This window comes from Poecilia mexicana, unplaced genomic scaffold, assembly GCF_051168715.1.
Source record: "Poecilia mexicana isolate PSO_F unplaced genomic scaffold, ASM5116871v1 scaffold_3, whole genome shotgun sequence".
Lineage (NCBI taxonomy): Eukaryota > Metazoa > Chordata > Actinopteri > Cyprinodontiformes > Poeciliidae > Poecilia > Poecilia mexicana.
The window spans coordinates 2,552,626-2,567,333 of record NW_028263372.1 but is presented as its reverse complement, the minus strand read 5'-3'; the positions used below and the strand labels follow the sequence as shown (position 1 = coordinate 2,567,333).

Sequence of the window (14,708 nt, the reverse complement as noted above, 5' to 3'; positions counted from 1 at the left end):
CTCTCAACGTTTTATTCAGTCTGGCAGCCATTTCATGAAATCGAGGATCACCCATTTCAATGCTCAAATAATGTCTTATGGTAGGTTTTTCTTTTATTTCCTATAATTTCTGTTTTCCATCCTCATTACTGAGTTTTAGCTTTCATTTCTTTATGCTTGTCCATCGTCGTTTCAAGCTCCCATATATTTGCAACTTCGAAGCATTGATCATTTGTATTACTTGCAACTTAAGTTGGCATACAGAAACATGCAAAGGTTGCCACATCACCAGGCACAGTCATCATTTTGGCAGGGGCCAGGGAGCATTTATGCTGGACAAGGGTCAAAATCATTGGCGACCGGATTCTTCAAGAGATTTTGGGATTTCAGACATATCAAGAACCTGTACCAGCCTGAGTTGGGAGACGTCTCCTCAGTTCTTAAAAATGTTATTTCCATTGTCTGATTATGTTTTTAAATGAAGAGAAATGCATGTGGTCATTTATAGTGAATCACTAAGAGCACAGAGCATAAAGTGTTACTGTATCAAAACTAAATAAGTACAACTGGTAATTGTGTGTACCCTTTATTGGTTTTCACTGATGACATTCATTCAGCAAAAATCTCAACAGCATTAAATTATGGAAATGATTTAAATATTTATTGGCAATTACAAAATGTTAAAAAAAAATAAATCAGTGAGTGATTTCTTTCAAGGTTAAAGATGTCACATACAATTCCCTACAGCCAGCATCACTGAGGGCACAATTGCTTTGCTTGTCATGATTCTCAGATATGGCCTTCAACATGTCTTGCATTTTTTGCAAGGTCAGCAGAAAATGGAAAGTGACTCGTCAGCTTCCCATTTTGAATGCCATTAAAGCTCCTGCTTGAGATTGCTGGCATGATTTCCATTCACAACTTCCGTTTTGCCCTCTGTTTTTCTGCCTTTTTTCTTGATGTTGACTTCATTCTGCTGTGTCTCTTTTGCTTTGTCCTTTTTTGCCATGCTTCCTGGAAACACTTGTCCCTCCACTGTAACATCTGCACACCGCTGTTGAGCCACAAGGAAGTCTTTAACTTCCCAGGCCAAACTGCCATCTCGCAGCATGAAGATTACTCTGTTTGAGCCCACTACAAACCTGTAAGAGCAAACAGAAATAGTGGCATTACTAGTGTGGTAGGCTTATGTGAAAATAACACAACGCATTATTCAGTAATTACCAGTACACCGAAACAACCATGAAGTTGCTATTCATCGTGAGATATGTCGAAGATAAAATCATCGGTGACACGCAATACATCCAAACCAGATGACAATGCTGACTATTCACTAAAAGGTCTAGAAGCACTTGATCACATGGAACTGTACAATAAGTTACATGACTTTGGAAATTACATTGACCCAGAAAATATTTTTCTCTTGCATATCAACAGTGACTATCAATATTGTACAGTTGAGTAGTTTAACAATGTTTAACAACCAAAAGCAGAATATCAATAATTCACTTTAACAGCAGAAGTCTGTATGGGAATTATCACACCTCTTCTTAATATCAAAAACATGGAACAACAGAGAAGGACATGGATTTTGAACTACCTGATGTGTGAACAGAAAAAACATAATGGGTGGTATAGCCATGTATGTGAACATGAATTATAAGTATAAAGTGATACATAACAATCAGGGATTCACACCTATTGTCCAATCAAGTCACTCTTCTCTGACCAGAACCTATAAAAGGAAGCCAGATCCACCGTTTGTCAGAGCAGACTGACAGACTCCTTTCACTCTGTATTTCTGTTCTCACCTTGCAAGGTTTTAATAAATGTCTTATTTCTTCTCATCCAGACTCTTGTTAAAGTATTTTTTTCCACGACAGACAGGCCACGACAAAGCCATGAACACATCTGCTTGGGCATTTTGAGTTATTTACAGATTCTGAAAGTGTGTAAGCTTTCCACAGACATCAAACACATGGAAATAAAAAAGGAGTTGTTCTTTACTACCAAGTGTTGTGTGTATTAATAACTTTTAGGGCTGTTTGTGATTTAGAAGCATAATTAAAGAAAACAAAAAATCCTTTTCTTCATCATTAAATATAAAAATAATTAACCCATTTCTAATGATTATATTTATCTTTGTGTTTAATTATTTAATTTCATAATTTTTAATTAACTTAAAACAACAATAGCTGTTGATGTGCAACCATTCATAAAAAACAAACAACAGTTCTCACTAACTGAGAGGTCCGACTGCTCACCTTAAAGAGCTGTTCAAGGAATCCAATTGCTAGTGAACGACACATCAACACTCCAGCTGTCACTTAGCTTCCTATCATGTACCTGGACTTGTTTTCTTTCCACCAGCATCTGCAGCTTTTCTTTTGAGTGACCCAGTTTTAAGCCAGTTTCCCATCATTATTTTAACACAATCATTTGGTAAGCTAGCTGTAGCTTCGCACATTGAGGTCTGACTAACAAATCAATCAAACAGCTGCAGCTAATCCAGAAGCTGCTGCTCGCGTTCTCACTAAAACCAGGAAGATAGAGCACATAACACCAGTGTTAAAGTCCCTACACTGGCTCCATGTAGCTCAAAGAATAGACTTTAAAATACTGTTGTTAGTTTATAAATCACTGAACGGTTTAGCACCACAATACATTAAAGATCTGTTATTGCTGCACCAACCGTCTAGATCCCTCAGATCTTCTGGTTCTGGTTCTGCTCTGCATCCCCAGAACCAGAACCAAACGAGGAGAAGCAGCATTCAGTTTCTATGCACCATAAATTTGAAACAAACTTCCAGAAAACTGTAAAACAGCTGAAACACTGAGAGCCTTTAAATCTCAACTTAAAACCCACCTGTTTAGAGTTGCTTATGGCTAAATTAGGATTAGAGTAGGGTTTTGATGTCTTCAATGTATTTGATGTTTTGTTTTGTTTTTTTTATCTTTTCTTTTTATCTTTTTATCACTTTCTTTTTATTTCTCTTTCTCACTGTTTGCGTCACATGCTGTTTTTATTTCAATGATGTAAAGCACTTTGAAATGCCTTGATGCTGAAATGTGCTATACAAATAAAATTTGATTTGATTTGATTTCATATCAATGTGCAAATAAACCGTCGTTTACATGCAGGACCTCGCGGACCACCAGTAGTCCAGGGACCACAGTTCCAGAAAGACTGGTATTGCTGGGTTTCAGATGACGTAGCACCAACGTCAATGCAGATGGAAGGCAAGAAGTAAATGCAGCCCATTTATTTCTGTTGATACAGTATCAAAATGCCTAAAGTCTGTCGTGTCCGGTTGGTCCAACTGCTCTAATAGAGAGAAAGATAAACATTATTTTCCAAGGTAGTTGGTCACAGGGAAGCTGATTTTAAAAAACTTACCAAAAAAAAAAAAAAGAGGAGGAAAGTGGATCAACAACCTTCAGCTAAAAACAGGAAGTATGAAAACTAACAATGCCAGTAGTTATGTGGATCACCTCGACACCGGGTAAATCCTCAAGATTATAAGAGTAGTCTTTTTTTTTACCGAGATAACACGGATCATCTCCCAAATATACATGGATTTTTTTCAGGATGCCTTGTCTGTTCCAGCCTATTTAGCTGCAAGTTGTGATTCATTTTGCTTTTGTTTTGTTTGAAATCCACTTCCGGACATCCATCTGAATTTTCCGGTCACATGTCTGAAACCCAGCAATAGAAGCACTTGGAAAAGATTTTTTAAAGCAAGACTGGAAATTAATATGCAAATGATGTTGATAAGGCTTATGATGAGTTTATGAAAATATTTATGATTCTTTATGATAAAAACTGTCCTGTAAAAGTATGCTGTTTAAAAAGAAAAATACACTGTATAGAAATGTTATACAAGATAGGACTATTGAAGCCAAATATAAATATAGAAAGTATAAAAACCAATTAACTTCAACACAATTGCAAGAAGAATTACATAAGTAAATTATTAGAGAATAATAAACAAAGGGCACATGGAAAATATTAAATACTGTAATTAGTCAAATGTCTTAAAAACAACTCTCTATATTAACTACTTTATTGAAAATGACATGGTAAATAATATGCATGAAATAGTTAATAGATTCAATCACTTCTTTGCATCTGTTGGTCTAAAAGTAGCAGAAGAAATAAAAGATCCTGACATTAAATGATATTGTAATGAAAGAATATATTTGTTTTGTATATTTGCAATATATTTGTGAAACCAGTTAATGAAAGTAAAGTTATAAATATTGTGGGTAAAAACTGGTTAAAAAAAAAGTAACTGAGTGGATTTCTAAACGTCTTACTAATTAATGTATTTAATTGATCTTTATTAATTGGTCAGTTTCTCAATAGTATAAAAATGGTTAGTTATTCCACTGTACAAATCTGGAGATAATCACTTCACCGTCCTGCTTCTCTTCCACAATTTTCCCCCCAAAAATCCTGGAAAAGCTATTCAACAGCAAACTAGACAATTTTACTGAAAAACAATTACTATTATAACCTCAGACGACACGCTGAATTTAAGCATATTATTCAGTAAAGGGAAAATACTGAATAGCAAGTTACTCCACACTGTTCAATGATTCAGTCATATCAAATTTTTTGTGCACAACCAATGGTTCTACTGTGTTACCCCACAGGCAACACATGAGTGTGTATATATACACATGTACATGTATATAGGCACAGCCATTAGTGGTTCTACTGTTAATGGCAGCAAAACCATTGTGTAACAGAGAAAAATGTTGTTTTTGCTGCTGTGACAGTTGTCTGTTATTTTACTGTTTTATGTTATTGGGTGTTATTTTTTAATAATTTATGGAAAAAGAATGTTTTGTTTTATTTTAAGGAATTGTCAGACATTGGTTTAAACGTGTCACGTGTAAAAAAACAGAATTCTAATGGATGCTTATGGAGCTCTTGCATGAAGTTTCCAGTCACACATTTTTAGGAGCGATTGTGCCGTCTTTGACACTAGATTAAAAACACCTGGATCATCAGTCTTGCCTGTTGAGTTGTGCGTCATAAAACCAGTGAAGAAGGTGACAAGCAAGGAGGGGCCGTCAAATTTTCTAGCATTTTCTATGCAAGACAATGCTAGTTTTCTTACATGCAAATCCTCTACTTGTCAAGTCTAATTTATTAAAAGTGCAGGACATTATGAAATATCAAACTCAGGGTTTCCCCCCAGAGTGTTATAAGCCTGGTGACTAGACATGCTTTGCTAGGCCCCCCGCCAGGCTAAGCATCGCTTGTTTTTATTTTTAGAAAAATTAGTAATGGGGGTTGCGGGGTTCAAGGGAAATTGCTTATTTTTATATTTTTGATAAATCTTTAAGCCGGATTGCAAGCGTCTCTGTTCTGAGCGTTTCATTCGCGGAGCATATTTATTTCTAAAAGTTTTATAGTTTATGCATTTAAAGCCAGAGATCCGAACAATCACACAGTTGATATCTCTGCGCGTTGCCGCTGCTTTATTAAGTTAACCTGAGCGCGCCTCCTTTCACTTAAACTGATCACAGGCTGACCTGTATGGATATTTACATCAATCCAGTGCGGGTAGTTATTCTTCTTTGGGTTAGGGTCAATTTGTGTTTTTCATTGTGACTTAAAAAAGTCACAATTCAACCCCAAGATCAAAAAAGATGATGTCAGGAAAACACTGAAAGCCCAAAATTAATACAATTTGTGCCTATATTGAGTCCAGTGGCAATTCTAACCCTGTTTTATGGCCTAAAACTGTACCTCAGCACCCGTGAATAGAGTTGCCACCTGTCCCATAAAATACGGAGTCGTCCCATATTTGGCTGTTAAATGTTCGTCCCATATTGAACCGATAAATAACTGTCCTATAGACTCACCTATCACACACACAACAACACTAAGTTTAACAATAATGACCAAAATAAAACACAGGAAATATTAAGCTCAGCCAAAATGTCGTGGCGGGAGCTTAAGGACCCCAGAACGCTACGGACCGACGCTGTTGTCAGGGACACTGCGCAGCCGCGGTGAGCTGCTGTCAACCCCGTGTCTTTTTATGTCCTCCTGATATTCCACCGTCCTTAGAAGTAAAAACTCTTGCAAAGATACAGACATGAATGGAAAGACTGAACAATGTCAGTGAGGATGGATAATGTGTCCTCGATTGACAAAAAAAGTGTCCATAGTGTCGCACGGTGGGCTGGATGATATCAGACAGAATGGATCAGAGAGGAACACAGCAGACCCGTCAGAACCTAAAGAACCAGACATCAGCATCTCTTCATCACTCAGTCATATTCTGAGGGTGATATGGTACAGAACATTTTATTATTGATTCGGTTTCTTATTGTCCTTTTAGTAGACTATATTGGTTTGATTATTTGCTTAGGATATTGAGTTTGGATGATACTTTATTTTATATACAGGTCCTTCTCAAAAAATTTGCATATTGTGATAAAGTTCATTATTTTCCATAATGTAATGATAAAAATTAAACTGTCATATATTTTAGATTCATTGCACACTAACTGAAATATTTCAGGTCTTTTATTGTTTTAATACTGATGATTTTGGCAAACAGCTCATGAAAACCCAAAATCCCCGTCAAAAAATGAGCATATCATGAAAAGGTTCTCTGAACGAGGAAGTAACCTCATCATCTGAATCAACAAAGTAACTCTAAACACCTGAAAAAGATTCCTGAGGCCTTTAAAAACTCCCAGCCTGGTTCATTACTCAAAACCGCAATCATGGGTCAGACTGCTGACCTGACTGCTGTCCAGAAGGCCATCACTGACATCCTCAAGCAAGAGGGTGAGAAACAGAAAGAAATTTCTGAACGAATCGGCTGTTTGCAGAGTGTTATATCAAGGCACCTCAGTGGGAAGTCAGTAGGAAGGAAAAAGTGTGGCAGAAAACGCTGCACAACGAGAAGAGGTGACCGGACCCTGAGGAAGATTGTGGAGAAGGGCCGATTCCAGACCTTGGGGGAAGCAGTGGACTGAGTCTGGAGTAGAAACATCCAGAGCCACCGTGCACAGGCGTGTCTAGGAAAGGCGCTATAGGTCCCTCATTCCCCAGGTCAAAGGTCAAGCCACTTTTGAACCAGAAACAGCGGCAGAAGCGCCTGACCTGGGCTACAGAGAAGCAGCACTTTGGACCACTGTTGTTCAGTGGTCCAAAGTACTTTTTCGGATGAAGGAAATTTTTGCATGTCATTCGGAAATCAAAGTGCCAGACTCTGGAGGAAGACTGGGGAGAAGGAAATGCCAAAATGCCAGAAGTCCAGTGTCAAGTACCCACAGTCAGTGATGGTCTGGGTGCCATGTCAGCTGCTGGTGTTGGTCCACTGGGTTTTATCAAGGGCAGGATCAATGCAGCAGCTATCAGAAGATTTTGGAGCACTTCATGCTTCCATCTGCTGAAAAGCTTTATGGAGATGAAGATTTAATTTTTCAGCACAACCTGGCACCTGCTCACAGTGCCAAAACCACTGGTATTGCTGACCATGGTGTTACTGTTGGCCTGCCAACTCTCCTGACCTGAACCCCATAGAGAATCTGTGGGATATTGTGAAGAGAAAGTTGAGAGACAATTTGCATTGCAAAATATCATGCTTAGTCTGTATACCTTTTTTGCAACGGGCAATTTTAAGTGGTATTGTAGTACTTAGCGACTGTTGAGGTGTTTTGTAATTAATCACCCAAACATCTCTGGAGTCACTTAAATAAGGTAAAACTAAAGAACAGTGCAGGATGTTAAGGTTAGGCTGTTCCTGTGTTTGTGAATAGAAAGGTGTTTGGTATTGAAACTATGATAGGCCCACTTCATAAACTGAAATAGTACAATCCTGACTAATAATGTCCACTTTTCAATAGATGGACATACATTCTTGTTTAAAGAAAAAAGGCCAACAGCCGCATAACGTTCAGATAAAAATAAGGATAATGCAATTTCTAAGTATGATTTTCAAGGTCACTAACATTAACCTGGATATCTACCTTGATAATCAGCTGGTTTTAGGTTTACTAATTCTATGAATTCAGTAAAAGGTTCTTCAAATGACTGGAAAAGCATAGTTTTGAGTAGATTTTATTTTATTTCCTGGGGGGGAACATGACCCAGACCCCACCAAGACCGTGTCAGAACCAGCTTGTGTGTCATTAATGTTAGCAGATGTTGGCAGCTACGATGTAGTCTTGAAATTCAGTTTCAAACTGAAACAGAATTTTCAGTTTGAAACTGAAAATTATGTAAAGTAAAATGACCAGTTCTCTGATTTTACTTTTTTATAGGTATATGTTTGAGTAAAATTAACATTGTTCTTTTATTCTATGAACTACTGACAACATGTCTCCGAAATTCCAAGCAAAAATTTAGTGGTCTCAATTTTTTCCAGAACTGTATGTAGTTGCTAACAGATAAGTTTGACAAAACTATTTTATTTTGTATGTGAATGTATGCAAGTAAACAATGAAAATTAGAAAAATGGACCGACGAATATCTTCTCTTGGGTGTTAGCCCTGAGAACACCCATCAAAACGATTTGATCGGATACTGGTTTTTTTTTGTTTTGTTTCTTTTTTACTGACCCCACGAGGATCAGCCAGTGCAGCAGTATTGCTTAGTTTAAAAACTTCATTTACAAGCTTACATTTTAATCACATAATCTGCATAAGGAGAACATAAATATTTTTGGATGATTCAGAGAGTCTAAAGCCTTTAAGGTTGCTATGACGTGAGAACGTGATAAAAGTGGTTTGGTCTGTTTGCCGAGTTCACCCTATGTTCCTGTAATGAGCCGGTGACTCAACCAGAATTGCCTCTGGTTGAGTCTATGTCAAATTCTCACAAGAACAGAATTTATTGTGTGATTACCTCTGAACATCATAGTTGGCATTGAAGAGGCTTCCCTGCCACAGGCCTGTGATCTCCTCAGTCTCCTTCTCACTGGGATTTCCAGACACAGTTGCAAAAACCATCAAAGTCCTGCCTTTCTTTGACATCTTAAGAAGGTCCTCTGGCTTGGAGGGATCCACCTTGGAGAAATCAACGGGTGGAGGAGACCGTCTGTGCTCAGGAAGGTCCCCTTCTTCAATATCGTCATCTTTCTGTATGACAGAGAGTCTATCTTTAACTCATGAATTAACCTAGTGGTCTGAATGATAAATTATTCTTTACTTTGCAATTTCCTCCTGTGCTGATTTAAATTAAGTTCCATCAAACAAGAAGTGACAATTTGTAGAAGCCAGTTGGCCCCACAGAGTACAAACCCTGGTGAAAAATAAATATACTAAGTATGCTAAATTTTAGTACACTTCAGAATACCTTAAATCAGACTAATCCTGAATATACTTCAAGTTCACTTAGGATTAGTTAACTTAAAATGTGACATTTTGGAACAACTCATTTTGTGCCTAATGTATTTTAGCAGTATTTAAGTTGTACTGAAGCACAATTTAAAGTGTACTAAGTGTACTTTCACATACTTTTTTTGAACAACTTAAGTTACACTTGGTGTACTTTAAGTATATTGATTATGTAATATAAACGTGCCTGATTAGTCTTGAGTGTACTATTTTTGTGATTGAATTACATTTAAAATATATTTAGAATGTATTTTAAGTATGTAAGCATTACATATTGTATATTAGTAGTGTGATTACAGTATGCTACAATTACACTTTTGGTTTATTATAATTGCTAATGAAGTACACTTTTCAGTTACTTATCACTGTCAATGTTTGATGTTTTGATGTATGAACACATTTACTTTGTTTAACATTACATCAAGTTCCACTATAAAGTTTTTTTATGATTATTCTTTGCCATTTTAACAAAAATGGTAAAAGATTATTAAGGTACCTATAAAGGCATACTTTATTAGCCTAAAGTATACACTGAGATTTTTAAAATATCTTGAGCAAGTGTATATTTACACTTGGGCAAATACATATTTTGTTGACAGATTTACCAGAAATATCAAAGTTGAAAACAGTCCATTGCCGATCTGTCTCAACACAGACCAAGATGGATGCTCAGGACATCAGATTTCAGTCACAACCAGCTAAAATAACTATTTCAACACAGACTGAGACACAACAAAATGTGGATCAGAAAGTGGAAAAAAGTCCTCTAAGAAATCTGTGCCAAAAGAGGAAAATGATACAATGAAAGCTGTGTCTGAGCTGGAAACCTTCAATAATCAAGAGGTTTCTGGAGAAAACATTGAACAGCAAGAAGCTTCAATAAGGGAAATAGTTGAGGATCAGATAGCCAACTTCATAGATGAGACTTATACAGATAAAACTTTGATCCCTAAACTATTCCAAGTCGCTGAAGCACAACAAAATGGGGACCAGCAGGTGGACAAAGAGCCCTCTAAGAAATCTAAATGTAAGAAAAGGAAAAAGAAGCAGGCTATGAAAGCGCTCTCTGAACTGGAAACCTTCAAGGTTTCTGAAGAAAAGTCTGAACAACAAGAATTTTCAATGACAGAAATAAATGAGAATCAGACCGCCAACTTCAAAAATGAGATCACAGATGAAAGTGTGATCTCTGAACTACACCAGGACACTGAAGAAGAGAAGATCTCTGATCTTCTCTTCTTCTTCTCTTCTTATATTGTTGTGTCTTCTCGAAAACACAACAAAAATCCTAACCCTAACCCAAGAAGTTACTGTCCCGGCTAAGCAGAACAACATCTCTGAATAACAGAATAGCCCGGTAAAAAAGGTTTCACTGTGGAGGCGTTTTAAAAAAGCCATCACTCCATCATTTTCTGCGCCAGTATAAAGACAGAAGAGAAAACCACCGACAGTAGACTACAACATGGATCTCTGGTATTTTAGATTTTAAAGGGAGTTGGAGGCTAGGTGAGGAAAGTCTGGACCTCCCTACTTCGTTTTGGGTTTTTCAGTCTAGTTTTATGGGACTTTTTGTTTGTCTAATTCAGGTAGTTGTAGTTAGTATTTAGCGTGTATATGCTCATTCTTATTAGTTGTCATTAGCTAAATATTGCTTAGTTTTATTAGTTTTTATTAGTTATAGTAGTAGTTTTATTTCTTTTATACTAATATCTAAAAATACAAGGGCTGCATCGGGGCAGAGTTTCCCTGTGTCTGCATGGGTTCTCTCCGGCTTCCCTCATTCATTATGTATCTATGTATGTATGGATGGATGGATGGATGTATGGATGGATGGATGGATAGAACCCACAGTTACTGGAAGGCCTTTTTTTTAGTGCTAAGAATAATGCAAAAGCTTAAATGTGAATGCCATACAGTCTCATTCATAAAATTAGTATATACGTTCTGATCAGGCTTGTCAGATTAATAGTACCTTTCAAAAATAATCTTTTAGTAGATATTAAACATACATTGAAATATAAATATGTTAAAAAATACGTAATCTAATTCATCATGTCTTTTGCTTGGTAATGGAATTACTAACAAAGAAACTTTTCAGCCATATTCTAATTAATGAAATCAGCCTCTATTTGCTGAATGCTTGCCAACAGTTGAAAACAGTTTCACAATCCAGTAATGTGGCTTAAAGCTGGGATGCTGATGTTTGGATATGTAAAAATATATATTTTCTCTGCATATAAATAGTTTGGTTTCTGTCAGTTCTGTAAAGATACAAGAGAGAACTAAGCAAACTTCTCTTTTATATTGGCCAATAATTTATTTTTACAATTATCCCTGTCAGAGCCAGTGGTCTGACTCAGTTACACCTGTTATGTCAGCAGGATGGAAAAAAATGGGATCAATAAAGTTATTTGAATTTGAACTAGAATTGAATTGGTCAAAATTCCAGCAAATTACTACAAGATGCTTGTGAAGGAACTCAAAATGTCTGACCCAAATTAGACAGCATTAAAATAAAATGCCACTATATTCTAAGAAAGTGTATGTAAATTTATGACTTTGAAATACATAGTAATTGAAAATACGTATTATCTTTCTTATTATTCTGCTACTTAGCAAATATCAAATTCAGAGTGTTGGGGCTGGGGGGGATGCTGAGTCTTATGTCAAAATGTCTGCTTTCAACTTTGTTACAAAAACAACAACAAAAATTATAAAACCAAAGACAGCAATGATTCAACGCCACATCCACGCTCTCAGTTGAGCCGACAAATTCAAGATGGTGTCATCATGATGACATGTCTGTGGTCTGTGATGCCTATAAAACTGATTTAATGCCAGCAGGCTTTCTCGATGTGGTGGATTTATTACTGGACCAAAAACATATTTTGTTCACTTAAAGTATACTTTTATTTAACATATTTCTTTAAAGTGTATTTTGGTACAATTATATTTAAGTATGTTTAAAGTTATGTCAAAATTGGAACAAGCATACTTTTAGTACACTTCGTATATATTTATAGGTAGTACACTTAATACTTAGTATACTTAAAATGTACTTACTAAGTATATTTGAAATATACTAAAAGTATTTTTTTTCACTAGGGTAGATTCGTCGATACTAAATTCGCTGGCAGTGAAGTACTCTGTTCAATTCAAGCAATTTCATGTAGCAATAACTCCCAACAAAGGGCTTCGTACCAGGCAGCTCCTGAAAACTCTAACTGCCACCCCATCAAATTTTTATCTGCCGATAATGTTGTCTGATGTGTCTACATGGTGTTCTCTATATAAACCCGCCGTTTCTGTTAGATTACATTATTGATCACTATCGTTTCTTTGAAAATCTTATCAAGCAACGGTTACTGAGGAAGTTTTATTAGTCCTGGACACATAACAAGCAGGCTAACATTTAAATGTAAACCAGGAAGTTCACAAACCTCCCACTGTTCCAGAAGCCGCGCCATATCTGCGTCATTGTAGTCTCGAATGTCCTTCTTTTTCTTAGGTTTACCTGTACTGTCTGTTGCTGAAACATATAGCAAACATGTACAGAGCAGAATGACCACAAATGCCAACTTGCAGAAAGACGCCATGTTTACAGATGGTGTGGTGTGATTGGTCACAAATCAACCGGTCACGAGCCAAGAGGGGCGTGTCTGAGACGTAAAATCCGGCAGATGGCGCACAGCCCGGGCCAGAAGATTTCAAAATAAAGCTCACTTTGTGAATCTTACCAGTTTGTTCATGAAACGTATGTCATAGTAGAGATAGAAATGCAGAAAGAAACAGAGAGAGAAAGAAAGCGAGAGTTAGAGAGAAACAGAGAGAGAGAGAGAAAGTGAGAGAGAAACAAGTTTAATTCCACCTCAAAGATCTGTGTTTCCATCAAATCGAATCAAATCTCTCTAATACCTGGTGGCCAGTAACAGCTTTTAATGGAGTTGATCTTGAATCCATTTTTTTTTTTGTGTTACTTTTCATGTGTTGCAGTTCGGTGGGATATAGTGAAACACTTAAATTAGGTCATTTATTGACAAGGAAGAAAAAGCCTTGTCTGATCACTCATCAAAGTTCTGCAGTACCAAAGTTCAGTATTGTGTCGCTGCTTTTCAGTTTTTTTGATTAATGCTCTTTTCCAAAATGTTAGTTTAGGTCACCTGTATCAAAGTCCAGTCCAGGGTCAGTGTCTTTAGATGTATCTCTCCTCAGTACACATGGGTCCAAAATAAGCTCATTAGCAGAGCTCTGTAGATATTGACTGCTTGCTAATGAGGGGGGTTTGGTACTTTATTCAAGTATGTAGGGCAATGGACAAATCTATTGGGTAACACTTTATTTGAAGGGGGTTGAATAAGACTGACATGACACTGTCATAAATATCTGTCATGAACATGAATAAGTCTTCATGAATATTTATGACTGTTGTCATAAAGCGTCATTCGGTAAATTATGACACTTTTAATACAAAGTTGACATTATTCAAAATGTCTTTGTTATGACAAGTTGACATTAACCAAGAAATCATTACTGATATAAATTTGTTATAAAAGTATTACTGATTGCACTTTAAAAATTAGGTAACTTTATGTTATTAAAGGTAAAGTTTAAACAGTAACAATAATTAGTAATTATTTCCAAATAGCCCTCTCATATGCTTCAAACTGTTTTTGGATCGGCCTTACGGATCCTGAACTGGAAGCAGTTGTTCGGACTGCTTTTTTCATCAAAACTGACTGGGTGTCTCATAAAGATAGAAATCCTTCTCCACCTTTCTGTCTCACACACACAGCATTTGGCTGAGGATTCATCGCTATAGCAACAAAATACAGAGAAAGGCAGAGCTGCTGGTTTGGACTACAAACCAGCAGCCATAACTGCCATAGCTGTAGTTCTATCTATGGCCAAGACTCAGTTAAAAGAGAGGCCTGAGCAGAAGGTCAGAACTACAACATGGTGGAACACTCAGTTATTACAGAGGAGGGCTGAGCTGGGATTTAGAACTATTTGTTGTTTTGGGCATTATATAGTTGGATTAAACCAATCACTGTTACACATTGGATTAGTGTGGCCATTTAAAATGAAGCTTACTGATAATTTCAAAATAAAAGCCTTGACAATTTTTACATCAGGTAATTGCTCTTGTGGGCTTTATGTGACTGGTTTAAACAAACCACTGTTACACATTGAATTAGTGTGGTCATTAAAATGAAGCTTACTGAAAATGTCAAAATAAAAGCCTCAATAATCCTCTCAGGTAAGTGCACCGCCATAGGCGGTGCAACAATATCAGCCTTTATTATCTTTTATTTTCACGATAGTGAACTGCCTTGCACAGCAAGGCAGTTCATTAACATTAG

At 36.7% G+C, this 14,708-nt stretch overlaps 1 protein-coding gene across 1 annotated transcript; it reads right to left on the bottom strand.

Annotated features, from left to right (window-relative positions):
* Nucleotides 1-552: 552 nt before the first annotated feature.
* On the bottom strand, nucleotides 553-12,973 carry mesd (mesoderm development LRP chaperone). Its single transcript, XM_014971360.2, has 3 exons — nucleotides 12,789-12,973; nucleotides 8,858-9,090; nucleotides 553-1,121 (listed from the first exon to the last, which is right to left on the bottom strand). Exons 1-3 carry the CDS (start codon nucleotides 12,942-12,944, stop codon nucleotides 857-859), a joined length of 654 nt encoding a protein of 217 aa, XP_014826846.1. The 5' UTR covers nucleotides 12,945-12,973; the 3' UTR covers nucleotides 553-856.
* Between the last annotated feature and the right edge of the window lie 1,735 nt (nucleotides 12,974-14,708).